Here is a 23,705-nt window from a genome sequence, read left to right as displayed (position 1 = left end):
AAAATTCTTAATGGTACTATATTATTGCTATTAAGTAGCCTAAAGTGTTTGTTTAGCTAAGAAAAAAAACAACTTTGCGATGTTTTGAGTCTCAAGCCAGCGTAGCTACTTAATTACACTATATGTTATCTATGTAAATGGCAACAAACAAAGGCGAAATACAATTTAAAAAATTCAACATATTATATTCCGCGTGATTTCATCATATCTACGAGTATATTGTATGTGGAACATGGCGTATGAGTAACTTTTTTTTATTAATTAAATAAAAGCGGTAGTAATTCGAAAAGAAACTTCTTTAAAAGAACTTTTAAAAACTTAATTGCCTAGTGTATTAAATTTTATTATTTCCTTCCCAAAACCATTTATTATAACGACCTCCCTACCAGGTTTTTGAAACATATAGACGTTTACTTCAAAAAGCCTCGGCCGTTACCGCGCATTATCACAAAATTTTTTGCCAACAAACATACCGTATCATTAGGACTTTATGAACGGGAAAGTTGCTGGAGTAAGAACCATAGGAAATGGTGGCCCCGAAAGCACTTCACCAATAATTCAACTATGATTCTTTAATTTACTGGTGCGGAAATCGTTGAATATGTAGATGTGTTTATTATTTAGCAAAATGGCTGGCAACAACCGAAGCAACATGTGGAAATATTTATGGAAATTCATTGCTTGCGAAAAAACGGATGAAAAAAGCAGGAAAATTAATAGAATAACAATGCTTCAAACTCAAATTATGCCACTAACTTTGGAAGCAACATTTTCCAGTTTGTAATGCGGGTAAGTGTATAAAGTAGCTGCATCCGCTGTTGGTAATTTCATAGTAGCGGAAGTAGGCGCTTAGCGCTAATTGATTGCTAATAGCAAATGGAATGTAAACAGAATGAAGATGTAATATGGTTGAGTGTTGGTGTGTGATTCACATCGTTCCCATCTAAGTGTCGCCTCACAGTAGAGCTTAGTATAAGGTCTTGTTCCATTAAACATTAATAACTAGTTAGTATGACTTGTACGCACAGATGACGTGGGAAAAGTCTGTTAAAATATTTCTATGATAGTTCGAACTGTAAGAGCAAACGTTAGTTTTCTTATTTCTATAATTTTCAGATTTTGTAAATACATTTCATAGAGTATATGTGCTTAAAACTATACTTAAATATCTTATAAGAAAAATATGAAAAGCACATCTGGAGTTCATATTAATAAAAAAATGCTACTATATTATTACTATTAAGTAGCCTAAAGTGTTTGTTTGAAAGTCTCAGGCTAGCGTAGCTACTTAATTACACTATATGTTATCTGTGTAAATGACAGAAAAAAAATAAAGGCAAAATAAAATTAAAAAAATTTGACATATTACATTCCTCGTGATTTCATCATATCTATGAGTGTATTGTATGTGGAACATGGCGTATTAGTAACTTTTTTCATTAATTAAATTTTATTATTTCCTTCCCAAAACCATTTATTATAACGACCTCCCTACCAGTTTTTTGATACATTTAGACTTCAAAGAGCCTCGGCCGTTACCGCGCATTATCACAAAATTGTTTGCCAACAAACATACCGTATCATTAGGACTTTATGAACAGGAAAGTTGCTGGAGTAAGAACCATAGGTAATGGTGGCCTCGAAAGCACTTCACCAATAATTCAAATATGATTCTTTAATTTACTGGTGCGGAAAACGTTGAGTATGTAGATGCGTCTATTATTTAGCAAAATGGCTGGCATCCATATCCCATATCAGGAAAACATTTATATAGCTTTTAAAACTTGGAAATATTTCGATTTTACTTGCTTTCAGTAACAGTTTCTAAGCCGATACGCAGCACGAGTTTATTCAAGAAAAAATTAAGAACATAGCTGTTTTAATTGGTCATTTTGTCTGTATTAGCCGCTAGGGTTAGGCGTGTTTTATGAGCTTGGTGAATTTGGGTGGTTAAATAACACTTCTATATACGCCAGAAATGGCACCGTGTTTCTTCATTTCCGAAACTAGCATGAATCTTAAAGGATCGTTTAATATTTAAAGCGCATCGCTGAAAGAGCTAAAAGCTATCACAAAAATCGACTTTAAGAAGTGTTTCGACGATTGGAAAAAGCCTGGAACAAGTGTATATTATTGAATGGAGACTATTTTAAAGACAACAACACACCTCATATTCATTTCACACAAAAGTGTTTTTAATTTTAGTATTCGGCGGCGATAATCTTCTCCACAGTCAATTCTCTTTGACCATACAGTTTAGTTCACCTGCAATGGTTTGTATTCTAAATATTTTTTGTTTTGTATATTTCATACTTTGAAAGTTTTCAACTTTTCCACCTCCGCTATTATCTGTTGTTGTTAGAGCTTACGTGTATTCTACTGGTGGTTTAATCTTTTCAGTGTCTGCGGACTTGAGTGGAATACTTGAGGCTGCTATGCCTTTTAATCAAAGCTTAATTAACTTCAAATTAGGAACGGAAATTTATGCCTTTCAACAATGAGCCCCATACATAAAGACACAAAAAAGTTCGAAAGAGAATGAGGGAGACCACATCAAGAACGAGTTTTCTTTGACCACAAAGTTTTCATTTGAAGAGATGACCACAAGAAATCCACAAAAATAAATGAAAAGAGAGTAAGGATAAGACATAAACGTGAAAGCCTTCTTAAAAGAAATTATGGTTATTATATTAAATGACGTTGAATGATAAGCAGACTGTTGCTAATGACCTGAATATCCACCGCTTATATGCATTATATATATATATATTATATGAAATCTGCTGACCTTGTACTGTCAGTACAAACTATTATTGCGCCTTATGCATATATACTAGTATATTTATGCATATAAAGTGTAAACCCACCTGCTAGTGGGGTGTATCAAGCTTGTTTTTCTATTGGATTTTATTTTTGTTATTTTGGCAGTGCAAAAGCTAATGTAAAGCTTTTGCTACGTGCACTCGACTCAATGCACCGGAAAATTTTGAACAAAAACTACAGGCATCGATTGTGACATCGTAGCGCACATATGCATAGCTAAATGCAAGTAGCAAAAGTAAATATGGAAATGGAAAAATGAGTTTCAGATATTTGGAGTGAGCAACGCTTGTCTACTTAGCACATACCAGAGTACGCATTATAATATCAATTATGTTATTGTATAAGTTAAATAAAACTACTTTAAAATATACTTTAAAATATTGTTATTAATTATTGTTATTATTAGTCACATATTCATAGAATTATCAAAACAATAATTTTTTATGAAAAATTGAAATTTAATATTTAATATTATATACAAGTATTATTTGAAATTTGTTTTTTTTTAAATAGTTTTACTAAAAAGTTTCAAAAATATATTAAATTCCGTAATTAGTAAATATAATGAACTTTTATACTAATAAATCAGAATTTATTTTTACAAAAATTAGTTTTATTCAAATCAAGAAGAAACGTTAAATTCGGTTGCATCGAAGGTATAGTAGCCTTTACAAATTCAACAGATTCACTTTTAGAGATATCGATCTGAAATTTTGCTCATTTCTCGGGACGACCGATAGCATTAAGCTGCCATACAAACTAGTCGATCAAAATCAAGTCAATTTAGCAATGTGCGTCTGTCAGTCCGTACGTCTGTATATATACGAACTAGTACCTCAGTTTTTGGGATATCTCATGTGAATTTTGCACTCATCATTTTCTCACAAAGGAGCTGCTCGTTTGTCGGAACGGCCGATATCTGCCATACAATCTGAGCGATCAAAATCAAGCTCTTTCAGTATTCTTTTGCATTCGTTTATTGCCACACGTAACGTGTACGTACGTATGCATATTGTACGGCATGTACACAGTTAATTTGAGTCTGGTCCATGAGCGCTCAATTTCGTAAAGGAGATAATCAATAAATGTGAATCGAAATAAAATCGATATCGATGAATATATCATAAAACAAGTAAGGAAGGGCTAAGTTCGGATGTAACCGAACATTTTATACTCTCGCAAAGGTTGTAGTCCGATTTTGCCCATTTTCGCACTATAATATAGAGCCAAAAAGATTCGACATGATCAGCAAGAGTCAAAATGACAGCACTCTATTACACTACCGCCTAGAACTTGCAACAATGCAAGAAATGCAATAAACATGTACATAGGTATATGCATAAAATGCTTTGGTTTTTGGCAACTGGGTTTGCTTCAGTTTGTGTTGGTCGCTATAATAACTACAAATCTGCAGGCTCCGATACCCGAAATTACCAGCAGTACGCAGCAGCAAACGCTGTGGAAAATGCAAATGTGAAAATAAAGCAGTAAATTTGTAATACTGATAAGCAAGCGCTCACTGGCCTTGGAACCTATTAAATTAAAGTCCGTTTGGGATCTTACCACAGGGGAGGCAATATATATGGGAGGAATGGAAAATGAGTGGCCGTAAAGAAAACAAGTTTCAAAGAAAAATATTCCTTTTTTAAAGCGCTGCTACCTTACGCTTACATGAAGTGAGCAGTGAATATATAAGAATCAGAATAACAAGCCATTTCGTCTGCATGCACACTCTTAGACAGGCATGCTCAGGCCCAAAATACATTGCGCCTAAAAGCAGACATCATATCCAAGAAGTAGCAATAAAGCAATTGTGCTTTTGGCTGGATTGTTTGGCAAGCCTACATTTCAATTCGCTCCCTCAATAATCCATTAGTCTAACGAGACCTACGAGCGACTGCAGCTACAAGCCGTCTAATTCAACTGCTTGCCACACGAAGACTTTGCAAGTCGTATGCAGACAGCCGAAAATCTATTCTGCTAAGGTATTTACGTTAAGCGTAATTTTTTGTTCGTTTTTTTCCTTAAATGTTGCGTGTAAATATTTAACAACAAATCGCTAACCGCTCTCTGTACACCACCGAACTATTTTCGAGGACCACATGCAACTCAATGGTGGGTGCAAATGCTTCGCAGCGCACAATCGCTGCCAGATTTTCGCCGCAAACACTTTCGGCATCGGCAGCCACATGGTGCATGCCACTTACTTTGCCTGGCAGCGTTGACTGCGTATCACACCCTTCAGATGGCTGTGGCATGCAGCAAATATAAACCAAGGGCGGTGACGGCATGCCACATACAAATCCAAAATGTATGTGGGCGTATATGTAACCACACTTAACAGCTGGGGCACAAGCTACTAGGACTACCGCTGGGCATTAGTGCGGGTACAGTTAGAGTTGCGTGTGTTTGCCTTAATATTATCATCAATGGCATTGAGCATAACGACGTAATACAAGGGTGCCTATAGAGCAATTTTATCGTGTGGGGTTTTAAAAGTTATATTCATTCTTCTCGAACAAGCTAGCAATATTAACAATAAAATCATAAAATATTTAATATATTATGTTATTCTGAAGCTAGGTTTAAAACTTCGTGGTCTTGGAGTGCCATTAGACACGTAAAGATTTTTTCACCATTTTATCAATTCAAGAACTTGTTAGACCTTAACAACGTTTTTTTTTTAACCAGCTCAACTCCTTTAAAATGTAACCAGAAGGCTTAATTTTTTCTTCACTTTTATTTAGTTTTTACAAGGTGCGTTCCAAAGTAAACAGGACATTTAAAAAAACAGAACAAATTGTTTTATCGTCAAAATCAATTAATTTTATTCAAAATAGTATCCTTCTGCTTTAATACAGCTTTTCGCACGGTACAAAAGCATGTCGAACGAGTGTTTTAGCTCGTTGCCCGGTATGGCCGCCAGTACAAGTATACCCGTGCAAGCCTTTTAAATGGCCTCCACGTCTGCATAACGCTTTCCTTTCATCGGCAAATGCATTTTTCCGAAAAGGTAGACGTCGCACGGTGCCATGTCAGGTGAATACGGGGAGTGGTTGATTGTTAAAATGTGATTTGGTCAAATAATCGGCCACAAGCGTCGATCGATGAGATGGCGCATTATCGTGCAACAAACGCCAACTTCCATCTTCGCGATATTCGGGCCGAACACGTCAAATACGGCGCACCAAACGCTTCAAAACTCCCAGGTAGAATACCGCATTAACGTTTTGGTTGGGTGCAACAAATTCTTTGTAGACAATACCCTTGGAATTATAAAAACAAATCAGCATTGTCTTCACTATTGACTTCTCCAGGCGCGATTTTTTGAGTTTTGGCTCGTCCGGCGCCTTCCATTCAGCACTCAGGAGTTTCGTTTCGGGATCATATTGATTATTATAGTATATTACAAAACACCTTCAACCATCGCATTCATGCATAACCGGTATTTAGAAATATCAAGGAGAACGCAATAACCTATAAATAGTAGACTCTTGATGCCATTCTCAGCGACTACTAACACCGCCAACCATTTAATAATAAAATGTATTTGGATTTAATATCTAATTTACGATATGTTTTATCGTTTGTCAGATCGCCCATGACAGATATTAATTTTTCTATAATGATATATAATATGATAAGAACTAAGTTACTGCTTTTGTTCAATTTTTCGAGTGGATCAGCTTTTCATACAAATTTGCTAAAATTAGACGTTTCCTTCCTTCAACAGATTTTACATTCAGTTTCCTAAAAACAATAAGGGAATGCACTTATATAATTGTTTTGCTTGCTATTGTTTATTTGTATGTTTATGAAATCTCAGTCAGTATAGTAATTATCGGCCTTCGACTAATTCGAACTAACTGGTCGCAATCAAACAATTTCGTATGTAATTTTTCTTGAGCGGTTTTGCTCAACAACTTCTAATCTGCTGATTAATTATTACTATTACTTATTATTCCACAAGAAATATTAATTTTATAACTGTTATATAAAAAGTGGAGAATGAAGTAATCGAGATAGTGATATTGTTAGTTGTAATGGCATTTATTTGGCTACGCATGCATTAAAGTGAATCTTGTCGACAAAGTATTTAACTATGAAAACGATTCTTGAATTACCGTTATAAAGGCTCGAAGTCTCGGTCGTTTTTCTTCATAGCTGACATGTTGTTCTGAATAAAAAAGTAACAAAATGACTCACAGCAGATACTCTTTCTAACTCAGAAGCATCCAAAATTGTATAAATGATTATAAGTTCGCTTGTTATATACTTATGTGATGTTTTATACTTTATTAGATTAGTCTAAACTGGCCTCACACTTCGTAACTTTAATTCAATTTAACTTTTGTATATCGAGGTCTTATATTAAAAGCACATCTTCATTTACTTACACCGATCTCCATTGTTGTTCTCTCGTTGCATATTTATTGTAGCTTAATTTATATTTCTCTCTGATTTTATCGCACAGCTAGTTTACACTTGATATTCGTAGCTTTTCTGTTTGCTTTGGCTTGGTCCTCGTTGCGTCGGATACCTTCGGTTTGGTTAACGTAGTTATTTTCACATGTGATCAATTACACAAATAAAGTTTATGAAGGAAATAGAGGATACTTCTTTAAAGTGGCATAATAACCTAGCACTGTTGCTGCTGTTGGTGCTGTTTCTATTTTTGTTGTCGTTGGCGTTCTTAATGAATTCCTGTAGCGGAAGCATTTAACAATTTTTCAAGTGTCCCAGCTCGATTGCTATAGAGAGCGGTAAGTGAAAAGGAAGAATGACTCAAAAAATGTTGGAAAGTAAGTGCCGAAGCGTTTGCTCCCAAAGCTGCTTTAATGCACCACCAAGCAACAAAGGGATGATTTTTGAAATTTCTCCAACTTTCGCGCCACTTTCTCTTTCGCTTTCACTCTTACTTTTAATTTCATTTCAGCTGGGCTTTCCCGCATTGACTAACTTTTGCAGTTCTCTATCCAAATGGCTTTTTACGCCACAATTGTGTGTCAAAGCAGGGAATATTTCTTGATGAAAAATGCTGGGAAATATTACACTTTTACTCAATCGAATTTGGTAATACGCGTACATCTCTACAGTTAAAGGTGGGTATGTGATGGTTGGCTGATAATAATTTATAATTTTATATTGTAAGTTTTGGGAGCTTACCTTATCAGTTGTGTAACCTTTATCAATTTATTTAAAAATTGTTAAAATTATATCGAAAGTTCCATATTTAAATAATCTTCTCATAAGTTCGAGGAGGCAATTAGCAGAACTAGTCCCTTTTCTAAAGTTTAAGGTTATTTACTGTAGTAGTGATTGTGAACGGATCGAAACAACCAACTTAGTATTATAATTTTCTTTGTTCTTTCATTTCTTTGTTTTCAAAAATAAGCAAGTTATCGAAGATACACAAAAATTTTCTTACCAACAACTCTCTGATTTAGCTATCTAGAGTTAAAACGTTTAAATTGTCTATTCCAAGCCCGATTGTACAATAAAAGATTTTTTGCCATATTTGCCAACAGTGGAGATATCGGCATTGGTCCAGCTTTACTCTTCGCTGAAAAAATTATGAGACTATCACATTTTTACCACAAACTTTGTGATCGTTCGAAAATTTATAGAAAAATCTTTAGAAATTAAGTCTGAAAACTGCTACGCTTAGGTACTCGACAATGATTTTTTCTAAAATGTTAGCTAATGACAGTTTTCAGGATGTTACATAGATAAATGCCTACAATTTGAATACATCAGAGTCATTATATGAACAATCTTGGACTTATATATTAATTTTATCATAACTTCCACTCTAAAACCAGCTTGCAGTTTAATACTTTGGAAATAGAGATTGGAGGTAGATCTATATCTCTGTCTAATATATTTCTAGTATGTATATGACAAATCTGGTCATAAAAGTGACTTTGCGCTTTACAATCGTCTAAAATAATTACCGGTGATAAAAGTTAATATTATATTTTTACATCTCTTGTCTAGTTGAAATATTAATTTGTATGTGAAGTCATCAGAGAAGGCTAAGATTGTCTTTGGCTAAGCCATAAATCACAAAAATTACTCAAGTGCAGAAAGTCGCTTGCCTAAATACACTATTAAAGCAGTTATTTCCAAATAATAATAAAATGCAAATTAATTTCACTCACTGAGCTTTCACATTACAGTTTACGAAATGGACTTAAACGCAATAGCAAAACTATGTCATTAATTATCTCCTTTTCGTGTATTCAACAATATTTTTACTTTACAAAAACACAACCGCATACAAACGCACTTTTGTATATAATGGTTTCAGTTTAACATAAGAAACTATGTAAGTACATATATTAAATAAGTAGCTATACTCTAAAATACATATATTTGTATAATGTAAAATTTAATTGTATATATGTATGTGCAACTCAGACGTGCTTCTTTACTCCATTTTCATTATTAAACTTTATTACTTTCATTATCCTGCCACTTTTTTCTTGCATTTTATATTGCCAATTATTTTCCTCATTATGAACACCCAGCATACAACTAGTTACATGCGGGAGCAGGGGAATATGTAATAGGAAGAAATGGAATATTTTGAAAAAAAAAAGAAAGTATTGCCTTGCCCAAGTGGTGTTGCCGGGCGATAATGTGCTGTTAGCATTTGCAATACATTCGCCTTTCATTTGAGTCCATTGGGAGCTGACTTTGAGTAAGTCGGTGTGGATGTGGCTGAGGAAGCTTGTATGGAACGAAAGTAAGCCCAACTTGAAATCGTCAAGTGAAATCAACGCCGAAAACAAACAAAACACATATATATGGTACACACATACAGTTACGCAGAAGACGTCGACACCAATAGTGGCAAGCAAGCAGTTGAGCAGCAATACAGCCTAACATATCGGCAAATAGAGCCATGCGCAGGAAGGCACTTTCTGACAATTCCTGCCAATAGAACAAGTACACTTACAATAATAGTCCTTTGGTGTCGATAGTAATCACTACAAAAACAAACAACAAAACTTTAATGATAATAATAGTAATTGTAGCAGATAGTGCAAAGAGCTTGACTAACGTGTACGGCTGCTACGCCAGATTGGCAGCAAAAGAATTTAATACTAATATGGATCGTGCCGCCGAGCTGTTCGACGCGTGTCCACTCTTGTTGGGCTCATTTTGCTGCTCAAACAATTGCAATATCTCATTAAAGCTTCGTTGTTGTTGCCTTTGTATTGGATTAGTTCTTTTGCGCAATTGGGGGTTTTAAATTTAAAAATATCAGCGTGGGAAGAGGCACAAACACTCAAAGCTTTAATTTTCTTAATAAAAGAAGCAACTTTGTGCAAGTGTGCTTCTTCTACTGCTGGTAGTAAGGCAGTTTGTAATTAACAGGCTGCGGCATTCGTGCAATCAACTGCACGTAAACGCACTTTTGGGAAGTAGTTTAACATCTATTTGGGGAGGAGTATATCAATACTACTATTGTGACTCACGCCTATATTTTATAAGATCAGAGGAGTGTAGAAAATTTGTTAATTTAGCATGATAAAAATATTTCAATGATATAAACAGCGGGACTAAGAAGACAGTCTTCTTAAAGCAAGACATAGAGCGTTGGAAATTTGAAGAAAAAGAAAAATAGAAGAGAATTATTGACAGCAGATTTTTACTTCGAATGGATTTATATGGTAAGTAGGAAGGAGTTTTCTTACTCTCTGTAAGGGAACTTAGGACCTCACTTCATATCATGCTTGTATTTAAGACAACATGTAGTAGATATAGATGTAAAGCAACAAGTCTGGTATCTGAGAAGAGCACCTCCTCTTAGGCTAGGAAAATGTTGTTATGATAACATGTTGTTAAGAAAACCCAGCATATCTAGGTAGTCAAGAAGAATTTCTTACATATTCTTAAGTAATCACCATTCAATAAAAACGAGAGTCATTCAATTAAAGTGAGAGCAATTTTAGTTCCACTTGTTTCTATTTATGATATTGCATTTACATAACGTAATCCATGCTGCCTTGTATTTAATCACGCTTGCTTTTAAGGCAAAATAATTGTCCTTCCGCCGAGCATTTCACGAAGCACCGCAAATGCATTAAAATCTAAATTGAATAAATCTCGTAAAGCTTAAAAGGAGCATAAGGCAACAACAATCACAACTTATGTGACAACAGCAACGCCTCTCGCAGATAGGACAAAAGCAAAAAAAAAAAAAAAAGAAAGAAACTGACTTGGTAAACCTTACGTTTTAATTAAAAACGCTGAAAAACAAAAGTAATAAAAAGGACCGAGTAGCTAGGAGAGATGGCAATGACATACATTTTTTCGCTGCTTTTTCCCGCACGTAAAAAACATTCTGCCACACGCAGCTAGCGTTCTAGGTTCTTGTATGAGGCGAATGGTAACACGACATGCGACACGAGTGTTGATGGCTTGGTGCTGTTTTTGGTTGCAGCGCCACAAGAGTGACTCACTACACCAGCGACCGTTGATTTTTGCAACTCAAATATACACACATATACAGACGCATATTTGTGTGTGTTTGTTGCTAGTAGCTACATAGATATAACGTTTCAGCAGCATAATGATAATCATGGGTGTTAAAACTGACAATAAACTAATTATAAAACACGTTAGGAAGGGCTAAGTTCGTGTGTAACCGAACATTTAATACTCTCACAATTTGTCAAGCTCAAAGCTGGTGAAATACACTCCGATGTTGCAAAACGTTATATTAAACAAGAAATGCTGTCTTCAAAAAAATATTCTCCCAGAATTTAAATACTAACCCTCACAGATTTATCGATATGTTCGGTAAAAAATCAGCCTTATACACTGGGGTTCACATATTTGGTGTTTGGGTCTTTGCAAAGTTATGATTCAATTTCGACAATTTTTGGGCATAAGAAGAAATATGCAAAAATCCGCAAATGATTAAAAACGTTTATATCATTCAAGCAAGAGCTGTTGGTCTCCGCGCAGTGAAAGAGAAGAGCGCTGGTAACGGAGGGAACATTTTATATTTCCGCGTTAGTAATAGTAATTAATATTACTTAACTCTTCGCGAAGTCAATAATTTATTATTTACCGTTATTCTTAAATTTATTTCTAATAATATATGTTAATGAAATTTTTTTTGATAAACTTCCGTATGTATTAAATATGATATTTTGTCAGATAAAAAGTTATTTTTTATTTTTTAAATTTGTATGGTAACTTATATGCTATAATGGCCCGAGGACAACAGAAACAATCGAATACTCTCTCGTACAGTATACTTTTGCGACAATATTTTAATGCATCCAAGGAGAGAATTATCTTCAGTTTTCTTGTCTTGTTGTCATACATATATTGTTGGTTTCAACTTAATTTGAAATCAATAAAACTAAAGTATAATTATGAATTGCTGATCATTTTAAACTGAAGCAGTAATTTTCCTTAAAACCAAATTTGTAGCACTTAATAACACATCGCCTACGGAGTTCTAATTAAATTATGCAATTTAAACATATGTCATAAAATAATGCCAATACTGAGGTTCAAATGTACAAAAAGCGAATGAATAAGCTGATGATATGAATCTGAAATATGGGCATTTCGAAACGGCCAGTGTTTATGTTGTACTTGTTGCATATTTATAAAAAAACTTAATACTTTGAAGAAAATGTAGGTATTATTTAAAAAAATGTAAAACTTTTAGTTTAACAATGGCTTAACTAATATTTGCCTGTGAAAATGTAAAATATAATACGAATATGCAGCCTCCATCCATCAAACTCATTTGAAATCGTTTTGCTTTCTCACATATGTATTGTATATACCTAAATCCATAAATATATATTTGCATGCGATTGCATATGTTGTAAATGAATGCAATTCTGTGTATTTCATATATGTATGTATATAGCTCTGTGGTTAATTAATATCAAATTTCGCTCGACTGACTGAATGTTGCGATACGCACACATTAACACAAGCAACATTGCAACTGTTTACAATATGAAATATTTACACATTATATACATACGTATAAACTTTTCAACTTTGCATAATTAATATCAATTAAACCGAGCAACAGCTACGACGACCACTGATTTAACGGTTCTCTGTAAAAAGGCAAAAGCTGACAATAAAAACTATCTTGATAGTTGTGTGCCTAAAAAGTCAGAAGAAATTTATACCATACTTTGTATGCACCAATATTTAAATTTTTAACCATACTGTCAGTAAGTTATTTGTCAAAACTAATGTTGTTTCTTTATTGAAGTTTTAAAATGAAAGCAAACAAGTAAGGAAGGGCTAAGTTCGGATGTAACCGAACACTTTATACTCTCGTAAAGTCAAAGGGCATACTCGTTTTAGATTATTGAGTGATCCGCGAGTTCCATATTTACTTATGAGTATATGTACATTAGACTGCTTTTTTTTTTTGAACTATTTTTTTTTTCGATCTCATGGTGAAATTTTGTTGGAAATACCAAAAATAAAATTCCCTAAAAATTTGGGACTTTAATTTTAATATTAAGTACTAGACCTAGGCCTGCAAAGATTTCCCATATAAAATACACGTAAAACTTGATTTTTTTTCTTTTTAATTTTATAACTCAGCGGCAGTTGATGGGATTATCTCACCCGTCATTAGGCATTCCTCAGGATTGAACACTCTACAAAATCTCCATTGCGGTAAAGTTATAACTGGCACCTGCGGGGTAGTACGGGCCCCCAAACCTAATTTTTCCATGAAATTCGCGTTTTTTTGGAATTATCTCGTAAACAACACTAGCTACAGAAAAATTGTAAATAACAAAATTGTTGTTAATTTCCTACAAAAAAGTCTTTGGCACCAAATTGATAATATTAATACTCTTTGAGATACAGAGATTTTAAGTTGAAGTGGTATGGAATTTTGTAATATTGAGTGATCCGCGAGTTCCATATTTACTTATGAATATATGTACATATATTCAGCCTTTAGCCTTTATTTGAGCGCTCTTGCGTTTTGTAAGACTTCACGTCTGCTTGCTCACTTGATAGTAAATAGCGACAAACGTACATTTGGCAGACTGATAAGATAACGAATTGAGTATTTTGTGTGCGCAATGTACATCGTATTGTTTCTCTACAATTTGATTCGACTGTTCATAAGTTGGTGGTATGGATCAGTACAAGGTGTCGCTGTTTTCATATTTTTTTGAATATTTGTCGATGTGGGGTAATTGTGAGCGAACTCTAGTTTTGCGGCCAAGAAATGTTTCGTCCCTGAAATTTGCATTTGATCTTCAGAGAGGGTATAATGACAAATTTCTTCAAATCGATTATGAGCGTGAGATTAAGGGCTCTCTCGACTCAACTCATTCCCAGCTCTTTCGGTTATGCAACCCAAATGAATGTGAATGGCTAAAGTCCAAGTCCTATACTAGTGAAGATGTGTTGATTCCTCACTTAGGAAGGTGACGAAGCAGAAAACGGAATATGTCAGGAAGAAGCCTCGTAAACCATACTCTTTCCACTGGAAATGAACCGGATAGAATTAAAATAGAGCTTTATAAAAAAGCGATGCTTTTAAATGAATGGTAGGCAATAGTCCCCTTGCGTATTTTTGGCCAAAATATGTGCTTTGGGAACTCGCATAACTTCCTTATAACCTCATTTGCTAGTTTACTGTTACATTAATTAGAGTACAGGGAGGTAAGGGAATAAGCAAAGTTTTCGGTTTAAGGTGTAAGTAAGTAAATTCTTTTTAATTTGAATCAAATTTTGAGCCGTCGTTAGAGGTGTAGGCACATCAATCGCCGAAACTTCGGCTTTTCCATAGTTATAATAAATTGTATGCTTATGTGTTCTAGATAAGTGTGTGCCAAATAGTAATATGGTTAGATAATATACCAATCATTGTCAAATAATTTAGTGTCCCCTCATCATATTTGCATATGTAGTCATGTACAGTTATGTGGGCTACTTAATTTTTTATTTTCTAATCTGATATACACAACAAACCATGATAAGAAGTGACGCATTGATGACGCATTTGAAATTCTACAAAAAAAATTATAATATTTTGTTAGATTTAGTAGTTCCAGCAATAGATATGGCGGCTGTTCAACTGGTACTGAAGAAATTGATTTGAAAATGACTAGTTTAATTTGTAATGCTAGAAAAGACATATATATATAGGTACATTATAGATGTAGAGTCCAAACAGGTACGAAATCTCATCGATTTGAGTATTGTATAAATATTGTATTGTTAAATAATGCTGGATAGAAGTATAGGAGGTATAACAGCATCTCTCTCATACGCACCTTCCTACACTCACTTTTTGCATGTATCGTTGGTACTTATGCCTATCCGGCTCGCATGTGATGCCAGTAGTTTGTGCTTTCCTTCGGGGATTGATTTTGGCAATGCTGCATGTCCTTAAGGCGTTCTATATTGTCCTGATCAGTTAGTCAGTCATTTCGGAAATTTCATTGTAACTGTTTGCTGTCCAAAATCACTCCCAGTTACTTGGTATGCTCTTTAGTTGTTAATTCAACCACGCTGAGCCTCGGGGGGTACCTCCTTGTAAAGAGTATAATATCCGTTTACATAGGCTATCAGCTTTCCTTTCAAAATTTTCCAAAAGTTCATTAGCTACAACTTACCATAGGAGAGAGTTTTCCCTCAGGATTTTCTGTTTGCCCTAACCTGAGCAATTTGTGCTGAGCAATCAGTGCTCCTTCTACATTTAGGGCTAGCGAAAGAGGTGCAGTCTCCGTGCATCTACTCTTCGTATAGGCGTGCTGTGCTTTCGACATGTTGGCTAACAAAAGCTTGTCTCCAATATAGGCGTCTAGAATTTTTTCAAATGTCTTCAGAAGGAATGAGGTTAGAGTTATTGGCCTACATATATTTATTCGGAAAAAGGCGGACTCCTTTGCCCGCCTTCGGTATGACTGGAGGGTACGCGATTCCAATCTTCCTGTATGGATCTCAGTTAGTACTCTTAGGATTTCTGAAGATTGTACTTTTATTGAGGACACATACACATGGTTAGAAAACGAGGGTGTACGAAGCACTTCCCAATCTTCGACAGTGTTTATTTTGCTAGTATGCATTGTTACATCATGAACCTTCTTCGCGGTTGGGTCAATATATGTTGGTTCCTCCTCTTGGTTAGCTATAGCTATATTATTTATCATTATAAGTGCGCATTGGCGCCTGCGCCTGTCACTAGAGGTCTCTTAGCTTTATTCGCCAGCCTCCAAAGTTCTAACGGTGGCGTTTCGCCACCAGGAGGCATATAAGATGATGCGAGAGTCCCTACAGTCAAGTCATCTAAAGAGAAGTTTATATCTATGCATATATGTCTGCATACTTTTCTTTACCAGTACGGCTGCTCTTACCTTGTTTGTTGCAGGTTCTATAAGCATGTTAAGTTTTTAGCATATCACTTCAAGGGCTGGAAGAATTGAAAGTAACTAGTAACTAGTCGGCGTTTAATACATAATGATATTATTTTCAACAGCTCATTGCTAGTAGAACAACTTGGTAAAAATATTATTACCGTCATTCTCCACATAGAGTTTAAAAATGCACTATCACATTGATACGATTTTTTTTTATTAGGGAGGGTTAATGTTGAAAATTAAATAATTACGATAAGTAATTTATTTTTATTTTAATTAAATGTGTGCTACGTAAATCTTGCCAGTTTCTCCACTATCGTCCAGCTTTTGCCACTGAGATAGAAATACCTCGGCAGACGCATCTTTTCGAATCTAGCGAAGTAGCTGGGATTGATATTAATCACCTAAATAAGTTTGTGCATTGTGTGCTCAAAACGCCTCGTTGACCTAAGAGAATCTGATGAACCAATTTTAGGAGTTTATAATCCAGGTAGTATTCATCGAATAGGATTAACGCTGATTAGTGATACAAGGAGAATTGGTTTAACTATTCTAAATATTTTTATTTTGATTTTTAAACTCTATTAACTCGTTTATTTGATCAATTTTATCGCATTAACTTTCCAAATTAGGGCGGAATTTCTTAAACACTTTCAATTTGTATTATTTCTCTGTATGTGATTTTTTACTTCAAATTTTGAAAACGGATTACATCAAACATGTTCATATATTCGTAAATAAATAAATCCTTCACTATAATGTTCTGTTTACCTCGAGTGAGACACAATTTTTTTTATAACCTGCAAAACTTTGAATTAAAAAATAAATTGAAACACGCTCATTTTGTTTTTGTTAAAATTGTGTGTTTTTTTGGCAAATGTTTCATCATAATTCCCGTAAATCCCGCAGTCTGACATTGCCGTTGTTTACAATTTATTAGTCAATAAATTCTCGGTTTAACAAAAAACAAAAGAAAAAACAATATCTACTACAATTTATTTTTATTTTGGTGTTTTTGCTTTCTGTTTAATCGCTTCTCTAGACTGAGATTAAGTTGTGCACATATGTACATACATAGATACATTATAAAAAATATATGTGTCTCCATATATGTATTTATGTAGTAAAAAAGCGTAAAATTCTATGTGAAGTTCGAAAAAGTAAGCAAAACATAGTTTTAACTATATGTTTTGTATTAAAACTCTGATTTGTTTGGATTTGAATTGCCAATTGAATAAATAGTTGTTAGTATATAATATAATTTTTAAAGAATATTTTGTGAGGTCTCGTTAAAAAATTTAAATTTTTTCTTTGAATGACTTGTTTGACATCCACCAACGTCAAGCATTACTAACTAATTTTTCGCTCGCTGTCCCCCTGAACAGGGTATATTAAATTTGCCACGAAGTTGTCAACATCAAGGAAGAAGCGTCGGAGACCCTAAAGTATATATGTATATATACCAGCGATTTAGCCATGTCTGTCCCTCTGTCTAGATCCCTCCATACACGAACTAGTTCTCAGTTTTTGAGATATCAATATGAAGTTTTACAAGAAAATGCTCACGAATATGCTCATTTGTTGAAACCGCCAACATACAAACTAACCGATTAAGCTTTAGACTTTTGGTGGCTATTTAAAATTCATTTAATATACTGCTCAGTTTGACGTGATCTGCTTGCAGCTCATGGCAGTGACACACAGATAATATACTAAATAATGCCAATAAACTCGTTACAGAAATGATACTGATTTGGTCCAGAAGTTGCTTATACAAATTGGGTCTATTGAGTAAGCTTTTCATTTACACGTAACCACTTGATATTTTTACTGTAACTGTGTGGTAACATAGCCTACTTACCCTTGCGATGGTTTTGCTATTACAAGTATTGCAACATTTTTATTTATAAACAATTTATTGTTTTTTTGTGGTTAAAAATTAACCTTTTTTTTACAATACCGCCATTTTCCGCAACATTAATGTAAAGCCAAAATCGGTCGTACTTTACGAGAAAGTATTATGTGATCCCGTTTTTTATTTTGGTTTAGCCAGCACAAGTTTGTAGAATCATTGTGGGCCGTCGAGGCTTTATGGACAAAGGTGATCCTGAAAATTAGCCTTATATCCGACAATTTTTTAAAAATGAACATATAAACAATTTTCTATAAACTCAAGCAAATGTTAAAAAAACTTCGATTCCTTTTCAATAACTCTCAGAAAAAATTCTGAACTTGACCAGCTCTCGAATCAATAAGTGGTAGACATATTTTCTTCGTATTTAGCTTCTCCGGCCAAATCTTTCAAGTATACTCCACAGTCAGTTGAAAGTCATGCGGCAACTCTGGTTGCAGTTACAGCTAAGCGCCACGGTAACTTAAGCTGAGCTGCTTACTTGCTGCATCAGTTGAATGCCGGCTTTACAACAGTAAACATGTTTAATATGAGCGATTCAGTGAAGTTTCTTTTCTTTGTTGTTTTGTGTTTGGTGATTTGTGATAACACCTTGGGAGCGCAAAGAAAATGCGCCGAATACAATGAATATGTAAGTAAAAACTCACATTAAGTGAACTTTAAAGAGCATTTACAACAACAATTACTAACAAATGTTATTTTAGTGTCAAGAGCATTGGGAATGCTGTTCGAATACTTGTTTAACTTACTCTTACCGTTGCATTGGCAAGCGGCGCCCCGGTCCACTTTACGAGCGTCCCAGCATGACATTCGACGAGCTGCTAGGAAGTATAGCTGAGGTCAACATGGTGCATGATAATGCTCTCACGCAACCGCAAAATGGCAGTGGCAATGCAGGAAAAGCTAAGCTAGCACTGAAAAGTTTGCTCAACGTTAGGCGCGGGTGGGGCGTTGAAACGGTGGAGCCAGTTTTGCAGGAACGTTTCGCCGCGGTTCAAACGCGCAGCGACATTGCAGACACTTCAAATGGGCCAGATTACATATTCTTTGTTTTGCAACCGCAAAATATGCCGCGAAACCCGAAGCCGAAACAGTTGGAACAGCAAACAGAAATAGCACAAGACGCGCCAACAGAACCTCAGCCAACTGAGGCTTTACCAAATGTGAAAGCAGAAGTTGAGAAAGCTGCTACAGCTGATGGTGAGTCGCCGGCAACAACACCGACTCAGTGCAGAGCAATTGGCGAGAAGGTAATACAAGATCAGCGCACACACAAATACATACTAATTTTGCTTTTTCGTTGATTTTTTTTTACTTTGCCTTTGCTTTCAGTGTTATCGCCATGAAGAGTGCTGCACCCAACGCTGTCATGGCTTCTTACACCAGTGCGTTACATAGGAGCCCCCTTGAAGCGCTGCCAATTATCATATGCACATTTTTATTTATTTTAAGAAACGAATTAATCTTTTTTATGGCGTAAATGTTTTTAGTATGAATAAGCAAAATATCAATTAATTATTATTGCTGTTGAGCAACTGCATAACAAAAGCAGAAATAATAAATTTTGGTTTTTCTCATTTACACTCTCGTAAATATTGCTAGGCCGAAACACGACGATCCAATTAACCAATTATTTTTATACTCTTGCTACATGTAACGGTTGTTTGTAATACTTAAAACTGACTGAGATATATAAAGTTACAGTTTGTCAATTAATTGTGTGCAAAATGGAAATCTACACGCAAATTCAGTTTTAGGCTGATTTTTTTCAAGATTTTGCCCGATTTTGCAACTCATTGTAGATTATTTCCTGCCAATACCACCAAACAGTGTAAAACTTTCCGGACCGTCAACCATTCAACCACGACTGTGTTTACAAGGTATTGTTCTAAGATACTCAATTTTTATCACCAGTAACCATCCGCTCCAGAAATGGATTGATTTTGTTGCTTTTCTGTAGCGATTGGCAAATAGAAATTTGGTTCACGGTTTTGTTTTTTACATTAATTCGTGTAGCCTCTGACATTCAGAATCTTTCTGTATCCAACCTTATTTAAACGGTTTCAAACTTTGTTTGTGCAATTTTCAGCTCCGAGGAAATTAAAAGACTGTTTACATGATTTTCAGAATAGATGATATTTATCGATACTTTCGTCAATCTTGTTTATAAGCGCTTGTAGAGCCTGTACGTATCCTTTGTATCAAAATCATCGTCAAAACGGAATGGATCAACTGGAACGGAATCGATGAAACCAAAATGATGTGTGATAGGCCCACATGAAATGACTGATTAGGTCTAATAATGACTAATTTTTAAAGACTTCTACCCCAGCCATCGTTTTGATTCCCCCATGGAGTTGGTGTCTCTTTTTGATTCTCGGATGTCCGTGGCAGAAGAAATATAAAAAGTAGTTATGACTAGAAATATAATTTTTCTTGGATGAAAGTCATGGAACTAGATGTCTGCGAAAATATTCTCTTCCCAGTACCAGTTTTTCTTGATATTTGGTGTACAAGGTCGGCTTCGTCAAACTTTAGCTCTTGTCTATAAGCTCCGATCAAATTATTTAAAATATATTTTTCAGCAACTACGAAATACTGTTTGCTGTGTCTGTTCAGCTATCGGTTTATTCTACAAATTCTGAAAAGTTGGCGCGACACCCTTCTTTAAAAAATTGAATAAACGTTTCTAATAAATTGTTAGAGCTCTGCTTGGTCGAAACTTTGTAGGTCGCAGTCTTTTTTACGGAGCTGTTAATAACCACAACAATGACTCAAATAATAGTTGTGGTGTAAATCCTAACAAATTACAGTTGTTTATACAATAGAATAACAACAACAATTAAAACCCCCCAACGAAATTGACATATAGAGTGTGCCGTTTGTGGCTTTTAAGACTTGGCTTAAAAATTAATAGAAGTCAAACACACGCTTTGCCGACTTCTCATAGAACGTCGTTCTGATCCCATCAGTCCTTCCTAACTCACTCGCTTTCTTCAATCAATGTATGGTAAACCCTGTAAAAACTTCATTTTAAAGTTAGGCACTTCAGTATGATTCTTGAAGCAAGTCAGATTTATTGACAACGTAGTTCAGTACTTTTTATGATATAGCACATGGAAAGTAAAAAAAAACACAAAATTTCAAGTGGCACCAAAAAAGATACAAGTAAGTAGGTGAACAAGTAAGAAATTTCGCAAGTTTGTTGATAATAAAAAATCTGGAAAATGTGTCATAGCGATAAAATTGTGCGTCGCCTTCTTATATCGACGATATTACTATGGGTATGTGGTATATGGTGATAAAGTATGTTGACATCGTCTGCAGAATTAAACTTTTTTTATTTACATATGTAAAGATTAAGTGAAAGTTTTTGCCAGCGAATATATAATAAGCACTAAATGGGCCATTATCGACACAGTTCAGAAACTGAAAGTGACAAGAGTGTACACATACTTGTGATTGACTTAAAACAAGTTGTAATTACAAAGAAAGTTTATACGAGTAAATTAACTTGAAGTGAAGTGTTGGCCAAGATAATGATCACAATGAAAATAACGTTGTTGCAATTGTTGTTGGTATCGTTGTGTATTATGGTAGGGTCTTAAAGAAATATACGTGATTTCATGCTCATATATTCGTATAGTACTATTAGTAGTTTTAGTTTCGCTCAAACTTGCTGAGTGGCGAATCGAACGCACGGCCGGCATAAATCCAATACGTCACCATAAATAAATAAAAAAGTAGTTAAACTATTATCCAGAATTATTGTGGGACATGTAGCTAGATTATCTTGTCGTTCCGAGAGCAAGTCTCAAACATAGAGAGTAGAGTTCGAAAATATAAAGCTAATCGAAAACGACTAAATTATCGGAGTATAATCTTTTTATTCATAAATAATTATTGAAGTAACGAAGTAAAATATTTTATTTGGTTGGCATATGATAATTGATCTCCACTTAAAAGATTTTCACGTTTTAATAAAGAAATATTATAATTCATAAAAAAGTATCCTATTTAATTATTACAAACTCTTTTCACAAATATTTAAAAGTATTTTCTTTATAGAATCTCCTGTGAAGTGACTATAATTCCAGATATTTCATAAATCATAGGTTATAAGATCTTTGTTGGATTGCTTTGATTACTAAAAATCTGATCAGAATTTTCTAATTTCGTGAACGCAGTACAGGATTGAAACAATCTTTAAGTAAGTAAGTGGAGTAAGAAATCTACCTATAGTAGCAATGCAGCCCACTCTACTGAGGATTTTTTCTCCTGCCTAGAAATCAAACTATTAGAACAGTGAAGTGCTTGCCAAATTATTCATTGAGTTCCAGCAAAGTGATAAAAATAATCAAATTTCAAAGGGAAAATTCAAAATACTCGAAGCAAACAACAAACTTCGGTAAAATGTAACAGGCTGACAACAAATGCTGTAAGCTACTAAGAGTACTTTGGCGAAATAAGAGTTACATAATTATTGTTGCTATTTTGTACTTCCCCAGTGCTTAGCTTAAAATCCTTTAAAACTTATATCAACACCCAATTGTCACTCCACTTATCTAGTCGCTGCTTGTAATTTCCTCTGTGTATGTATGCGTATGTGTGGGTGAGTGTGTGTTTATGTATACTAGTAGTTGCTTCAATATCGCAAATTTACAACAAAAATTTTTAAATTACTGAGCATAAATTATATTAATATGCTCTCTTGTTTTTTCGCCCACATCACCTCCACGGCGCTTGCACTGACATTTAATAAATGTTGTTATTAAATTGCAACAACGGGCGTGTACATGCTACAAAAACAACATCAAACCGCAATGTGCCAATAAAATTACGTTTGTGCAACTTGCAGCATGCAACAAGTTTGCCGAGGGCATCGGTGACAATGCCACAAGCGGTGGAGTCGCCAAGCCAGCCGGCAGCGGTTACGGTGGCGGCGGAGTTGGAGTCGGGCGTGAACGAAGTCAACAAGGCGATGCCGAGTTCTGTTGTGTCGGGCGATGAAGTTTCGGCTGCTGCGGCGCAGTTGATGCAGTTATTGCCAGCGGATGAGGTAAAGTTGATTGCCAATTTGTGTGGATTTTATTTAATTATAGCTAAAAATTACTTTAGTTGAGCTGTCCTGAGTTTGTCTTGCCTTTTTTATTACATTTTGCGCGCTTTCTGTCATATGTTGTTGTTTTTGATTATTGCTGCAGCATTTCAATGTTTATTTTTCGTTTTCGTTCCGAAAGTTTTGTTTAATTTTAACGCTTTATTGAATCGTCCGATTGCTTAATGATATTTTCAACTATTTTTCAGCTTCCGTCGGGCAGCGCAGAATGTGGGAAAGTTGGCGAATTCTGCAATTTGGCCGATGATTGTTGTACTAAGCGTTGCCTTAGTTATGCTAAAAGATGTGTGACCTAGAAAGAAATTTATTTATTTAGTCAACGATTTATCTATGTACTTATAAAAATTAATTTTTATGAAATAAATATATTTTATGAGAAAAAAGTCTGTGTTTGGATGTAGTGGTAGCAAAGAATTATCTGGAATTATCCAATGATTGATTTCATTCCACTTCGAAGTGAACTGAT

The 23,705-nt window shown here is 34.8% G+C and overlaps 2 protein-coding genes across 5 annotated transcripts; both read left to right on the top strand.

Moving 5' to 3' along the window:
• Positions 1–765: 765 nt before the first annotated feature.
• On the top strand, positions 766–23,622 carry LOC138855695 (uncharacterized). 4 transcript variants are annotated; one of them, XM_070105978.1, is made up of 4 exons: positions 21,475–21,716; positions 22,979–23,053; positions 23,123–23,179; positions 23,428–23,622. In XM_070105978.1, exons 1-4 carry the CDS (start codon positions 21,660–21,662, stop codon positions 23,533–23,535), a joined length of 297 nt encoding a protein of 98 aa, XP_069962079.1. In that variant the 5' UTR covers positions 21,475–21,659; the 3' UTR covers positions 23,536–23,622. The 4 variants fall into 4 exon arrangements, with proteins under 4 accessions (XP_069962078.1, XP_069962079.1, XP_069962076.1 ...); XM_070105977.1 differs by lacking the exon at positions 21,475–21,716 and adding an exon at positions 766–789 and having other exon boundaries at positions 22,979–23,179; XM_070105975.1 differs by having other exon boundaries at positions 21,524–21,716; positions 22,979–23,179.
• On the top strand, positions 18,600–19,682 carry LOC106623411 (uncharacterized). The gene is made up of 3 exons (XM_014242924.3): positions 18,600–18,751; positions 18,825–19,370; positions 19,453–19,682. The coding sequence occupies exons 1-3, from the start codon at positions 18,641–18,643 to the stop codon at positions 19,516–19,518; spliced, it is 723 nt and encodes a 240-aa protein (XP_014098399.2). The 5' UTR covers positions 18,600–18,640; the 3' UTR covers positions 19,519–19,682.
• Positions 23,623–23,705: the final 83 nt, after the last annotated feature.

The sequence above is a fragment of the Bactrocera oleae genome, chromosome 2 (assembly GCF_042242935.1).
Source record: "Bactrocera oleae isolate idBacOlea1 chromosome 2, idBacOlea1, whole genome shotgun sequence".
In the NCBI taxonomy this organism is placed as follows: Eukaryota; Metazoa; Arthropoda; class Insecta; order Diptera; family Tephritidae; genus Bactrocera; species Bactrocera oleae.
The sequence above is the reverse complement of the archived record's forward strand: the minus strand, read 5'-3'. Positions and strand labels throughout refer to the sequence as shown.